General features: G+C 47.7%; 1 protein-coding gene across 2 annotated transcripts in view; it reads left to right on the top strand.

Moving 5' to 3' along the window:
* Positions 1–2,621: 2,621 nt before the first annotated feature.
* Positions 2,622–6,424, top strand: part of LOC144094532 (uncharacterized) — a 40,709-nt gene continuing 36,906 nt past the window's right edge. For both annotated transcript variants that reach the window (XM_077628446.1, XM_077628447.1), the window contains exon 1: positions 2,622–2,814. In XM_077628446.1, coding sequence (XP_077484572.1) covers positions 2,670–2,814 — 145 coding nt within the window. In that variant the 5' untranslated portion in view covers positions 2,622–2,669. The remainder of the gene's footprint in view (positions 2,815–6,424) is intronic.

Genomic DNA, 6,424 nt, shown 5'->3' with positions numbered 1-6,424 from the left:
TTGCAATCGGACATATCCGCCTTCTCTGATTGGTGCTTGAAGAATGGGCTCACTCTCAATTCATCTAAAACCAAGGTTGTCTCATTTACGCGTAAAACGCACAGTCTTCTCTACTCTTACTCTGTGAATGGTAGGCCGCTGCCCAGGGTTGATGAAATTAATGACCTCGGCGTACTTTTCGACCGCAGCCTCAGCTTCTCCTCTCATACAAAACGCATTGCTCTGCGGGCTATGCGTACACTTGGCTTCATCTGCAGGCTTTCGAGAGAGTTTCGAGCCCCACTTCCTTTCTTAAAGCTCTACCTCTCCATATGCTTGCCGCTTTTGGAATATGCGTCTGTTGTTTGGAACGGCACTTGCCAGTCGAACTGTGAAAAAATCGACAGAGTTCAGCTAAAGTTTTTACGCATATTTCAACATCGGTTTTCTTGCAAAACTTCCAGCTCTCATCCCAGGCGGAGTAACTCACTGCAGCTTCCTTCTCTTAGCTGCCGTCGCGTGAGGGCAGATATAATTTTCTTGTATAAACTTCTTCATGGTCACATTCTATGCCCTCAGCTCCTAGCGCGTATCCTTTTGCGTGTACCGCGAAAGAGCATAAGGGAATTCAGACCATTCCAAGTTTCTGCGCTCCTGCACTACCTCTCCCCTCTGGACAGAATGCAAAAGTTGTTCAATTCTCTTTGTCCTCACCTTGATATATTCGAAAATTCTCTCCCTTCTTTTATATTGGATGTCCGTGACGTTCCACTTTGAGCACTCTTTTTCTCATACATAACTTCCCCTTTCATGCATTTTGACTTTACTACACTTGTGCATTTGCACTGGTATTATATTGTTTTTTTCTCCTTAATTGTTCATCACGTCTACTTGTTTTCATTAATGTTATTTCTTTAATACTGTGTACTCACGCCTGATTGTCTGTAACGCGTTCACTAATTACATTTCTTATTGTGTATGATTGTATTTCTAGCTTGTATTTCAGAGGTTTCTTATTCGTTCATATTAGTATTGGCTTTATTCTTGTTTGTATTTTGCTATATGCTGTACTTGGCTGTTATCGGTCGTTCTTGTGTTCATTCTCTTTGTTTATTGTTTCATTAGTTGTTTATATGTCTGTTGCCTGTTCTAGCTGTTTTCATTTACCGCTGTTCTCGCTGTTTTCTTGTTTTCACTTTTTTGCTTCATGCTTGCTGTCACGCCTAGTTTATATGTCTTTTTTTCTATCGCCTTGACTGCTGCATTAACTCCCGTGAGTCTCTTCCTTTGTGGAAGAAAAATTTACATTTTGTGCGTGTGAATGGTGTACCAGCACCAAGACCTTTGGGTTGTTCCTGGGCACCGAAAAATAAAGATTGATTGATTGATTGATTGATTGATTATTATATCATTCAGATTAGGCTGGACTTAGGGGCTGTCCGTAGTGACGTATACCTATAAAAAGAGAGTTGTGGGTTCAAGGCAAAAACCTTGAGTTCTCTAAGTCGCCAGCTGCTAATAAAACACCTCTTTCATCTGTTAGTTGTTTTTTCTCTTATCCACAAGCCAGTTACCAGTTCGATGCATTACATGTACCACCACCCACGTTCGTTTCGCCTCCTTCTTTCAATTGTGACATTCGTGAAATTTGTTTTAACTGTGACATTCGTTATATGCCCATGCTAATTTTCTGTCTCTTAGCTTCGTAAGCCCGTTGTGTTTACCAGAAGCGTCCTGGATGTTGTCAGGGTCGGAAACCTGCTAATAAGCAGCTTGGCGTTACCGCTCTCTTTTTATTTTAGGTAGATCGCTATGGTTTTCAGTTTTACAGCAGTTTCTTTATCAGCTCTCAAGTTCATACCTTGTATTTGGGTACTGGAGGTATACACTCTTTATATACTTTTCTTCTGAGGGCCGCCATGGCTCCTGACCAGAAAGACGCAGGTTCGATCCCAGCCGCGGCGGTCGAATTTCGATGGAGGCGAAACTCTAGAAGTTTGTGTAGCGTGCGATGTCAGTGCACGTTAAATACCCCCCGGTGGTTGAAATTTCCGGAGCCCTTCACTACGGCGTCCCTCATAGCGTAAGTCGCTTCGGGACGTTAAACCCCCATCAACCACAAACCATAAGCTTTTTCTGAGGGGCATCGGGAAGTTGGCCTTTATACTGGCGCGAAGCTATGTAATCTTTGTTTATGCTCAAAGCTGCCGTAACGCAGCTACATCAGTTTGTGACGTGAGACGCAACCAGATTATCTAAAATGTTTGTTTGCAGCCGCGCGCGATTGCTTCTACGCTATTCGAATTTGTAGTAGGTGACCGACGATTTGTCTCGAAATTGCGTCAGCTTTAAACTGAGTGCGGCCTATACCGGTCGCAGTTTGGTTATACGACGACCGCCGAGTACACTGCTATTGCCGCCGCCAGGTTGCTCAATTCTTTGTGGGAGTAAGTCAGCCGAATAAAGTGTTTGTCCCAGTGCCGCTTCTGTCCGCTCGCCTGTTCACGGCGTTGGCAACACTATGCGATAGGATTATAGGAGTACCTGCCAAATTCTTGCCATACACAATGTTAACTCTTACTGTTATCTTATCGCGGTCCGGATATGCATGCCTAGTCTCGCCGCACTTTCTTCGAGAAACTGTATCAGCTTTCCTCCAGCTGAAATCGCACCCTTTTTGCTGCTTCTCAATGGTGCATCGCAGGCCGACCGGCATGGACTACTACACGCTCGCTATGCTGACTGTGGTCTGCGCTGTGGTGGTGGCGGCAACTGCACTGCTCGTGTACTTCGCCTCGGCAGGCGGAGCCCGCGTCGCCAGCGGGACAACTGTTGGTGAGCAGCGCTACTGAGAACAGTTTAGCCACACCTGAGCGCAGAAATGACGTGGCGTAAAACACGGTTTAAGCGATCGTGATGGCGGTAAACGGGGGAAAAACCCGGAAGATAAAGCTGTACGCCGCACTATATTTGCGGTCTAGTGCTAGTCATCGTGGTCTGGCATGGCTCAGTCGTAGATGTCCCAGCGACTTTATGCTTACGTGATCCATCGACCACAGAGAAAGATTCATGAAGAACGGGCACTCGGCGAAATCTGGCCCCAGGAAATACGGCACAGATTAGTTGGTAACCCCTCTCCTTAGGGACGCCACCAACGTTAGCGTGCGGGCTAGCGACGTCGGAGCGGAGGAGGCAGAACGAAACCAGGGGACAGTCGTCTGCGCCTGCCAGCGTGCGGCGTCTTTCTTAGCGCGCAAGCTCTGTGCTTTTGCGTCTATCTTGGTCTTCAACGCGGAACTCGTGCGGTTTCTTACGACGCCAAGGTGAGAAATGCTTTTTCCCTAACTAGTCTGCGCTTCAAGCAGTTTACGCTGGCCACGCCCGCCGGTGCGTTGAATTACGCAGTTCGTGAAAAGGCGCGCACTCTTCGTTGCCTGCCGGCTTTTCTGGCGCGGTTCGTGACACTCATGCTGTTTTCGACAGCGGCAAGGTGAGAGACGTCAACTGTTTGCCAAACTACGCTGCATTTCAAGCAGTTTCGCTGAGCACGCCGGACGGCGTAATATGGCGGTTGTGAAAGGCCTCATCCTGCTCGCGAGCGATGGCGCCGGTCGGTGCTCAGTTAGCGCGACCATGTTATGTCCGTTGTATAACGGTGAGTTTCGCATGGTTGCGCGTTGAGTTTTACGGGACGCGAAGCCTTTTTATGGCTCCGAACAGTACACAACTTCTTTCGAGTCATATTTGTGGACGGTCGGGTAAAATGTGTGGTCGACTTGAAAAAAAATGGGCAAACGTGTCGAGAACGAGCGTTCTCGCATTATTAATACGGCAACGTGATTTTCAAGACTGCCGAAAAAAAAATTGGCAGTGGCTTAGTTCAGCTATGCCAGGATATAAGTAGCGAGAGCTGCAGTTCCCCCCTGGTTACGCATGTTGTAGAGCTTGTTATTGTGGCTATAATGTTAAGCGTTGAAGAAGTATTCGGTGAAACACATTATTTGTTCAGTTGTTTTGAGAGAGGTAAACACTGCCCGATGATCGGTAAAGTAACACGCAGTTGCCTCAATGCTGTCTACACTGTACATCTTTGTTGGTTTCTCTCAGATACGCAAGGTCAATGGTAGTTCCCCACTGTGTAGTCTGAAGGCGAGGATCGCTAGCTCCATACGAAGCGATTGTGATACACCAAGTCGTAACCCCTCAGCTTTGATGCACACAGCCGCACATACGCAGTTTATTCACATGACCCCACACACAGCCGCGGCGGCGGCCGAGCTCTGATGTTATGCGCCGCACACCTGCTGCCCTTCTACGGTTGCCGCGCATGCGCATTCACGCGCTGCGCCGGCGGGCGTAGTTGGGCCGGCGCGGCTCCTCGCGCGGCGGCAGCGGCGAACTCTGACGTCATGCGCCGCTCGCCTGCTCCTCTCTAGTTTCGCGCATGCGCACTACCGGCCTCTCAGGCTCACGGCGAAATACTCCACTGGGTAGCGTAGTGTAGCTCTCGCTACAAAAAGTAACGGATGAAAAGTTAAAAACTAGAAACTTGTACTTTGAGGACTTCATCGTCTGTTCTAGTGAAAACGCGAATTGCACGCACGTGGTGACAACACGGGAGTGCGCTTTTTTAAACGACCAGGGGAAAAAGGAAACTCGTATGAAAACAAGGACCTGGTGCGCCGAAAATTGTCTTCTACGCTTTTGAAGACATGCAAATTGCATCCGCGCATTTATTTTCAGTGCTCCAACACACTGTGAGCGATTGGTTGGGAGCCGTGGTGTAACCGTCACGGTTTCAAACATTTGTCGAACAAAATGCACAGTTGGCCGTGGAATATTACTTAAAGCTTTTGGGAGGTGGAGAGTAACGTCGCGAAACGGATGAATGCCTTTAAATAATTGTGAGCTATCTTGTACTATTTTGTGTGGTGCATAAATGTTCCGCATACGAGGTTCGTAAAAGCATGTTTTCATTGTTCGTAATTTCATCACTGTCGCGCGTTTCGCCTGTTCATGCAGTTTTTCTGGAAGGTTGATCAGAACGAGACCTGTTCGTAATTTGCATTTTTCAGCTGACGGTTCACGGTGGTAGCGACAACCACTGCTGTGAGCCGTGTTGCAATAAAAACGAACGCGCAAGGACCGCGGAACAAGATTAGCGATGTGCCAAATGATTACGGCTACCATATCGGTTTTGGGTTTATATGCAGTAAAATAAATGTTCGTTTCAGAAAGCATGTGCTGTCTTTTCTGGATTGCCATTTTTTGATGGAGGCCGTGGCGCAGCTGCGTTGATGGCCAGTCAAGAGTGCTCGGGAGGTGTTTGTTCATCTTTCTGGAGCGAAAAATAGATCACAGGAGACCATACTGAACAAAAATAATGTGCCACGTGGGCGCCCGGGCGCGGCAGGCCGCAGCGCATGCAACCATTCAAACTGCGCGCGCCTGAAACCGAAAACAGAAGTCTCTCACCCAGCCGCTTGGTGCGCTACGGCCAATTGGGCCGCTGGGCCCTACGGAAGTGTCCGCTTTTTATGAATCCCTTTCTCTATGCATCGACGCTGGATCAAAAATTGTGGAGTAGGGGGCTGCATTTAAGGCGGCTTCAAGAGTCGCGAGCTGTTTTCTTTACTGCTGAATTCCCTCGTAAGCCCCTACAAGCACTCTAGCACCTCTCTTCCCGAATTTCGTGGGTGATATATTGATTTTATGCTCTTTTATTGGTTAGTGCGCTTGGCAACTAAGCCAGAGGAGCCGGGTTCAGTTCCGCCGCTGCGGCCGTGTTCGATGTCAATTCACGTTAAAGCTCCCCAGGTGGTCTAAATTATTTCGAAACCTCAATCATAGCCCGAGTCGCTCGGGATCTTAAACTCCGCATACCATACCATATCATGCCATGCCATGCCATGATGTACCGTATCGTACCGCACCGTATAATACCATCGTCCAAAATGGCATGCGCATGCGCCCGAATGCACGAAAATTTGATTTCAGATTAGCAGGGATATGTGTGATGTTTAGAGGTCTTGTATTAAATCACTTAAGACAATGTGCTCAGCTGACATTTAGTTTACGTAACATGCAGCTATATATATATTATTTATGATTTATGGGTGTTTAACGTCTCAAAGCGACTCAGGCTGTGAGGGACGCCGTAGTGAAGGGCTCCGGAAATTTCGATCACCCTGGGTTCTTTAACGTGCACTGACATCGCACAGTACACGGGCCTCTAGAATTTCGCCTCCATGAATTCGACCGCCACGGCCGGGGTTCGATGAAGCCACGTGTACCTTAACTAGGCCCTCATTTCCCTACCCTGGTCAGCTCAATGTGCACCATGAGACATTCTTTTTACTGAAAGGTGAACGTCTGTTCGTAATAGACAAATTTTTTTTTCCCGAAAGTGAGGATCAATTTTGCAGTGGCCAGTTCTTTTAAGAAT

The sequence above is a fragment of the Amblyomma americanum genome, chromosome 6 (genome assembly GCF_052857255.1).
Source record: "Amblyomma americanum isolate KBUSLIRL-KWMA chromosome 6, ASM5285725v1, whole genome shotgun sequence".
Lineage (NCBI taxonomy): Eukaryota > Metazoa > Arthropoda > Arachnida > Ixodida > Ixodidae > Amblyomma > Amblyomma americanum.
Note: the sequence above shows the minus strand (reverse complement) of the source record. Positions and strands in the feature narration are given on the sequence as shown.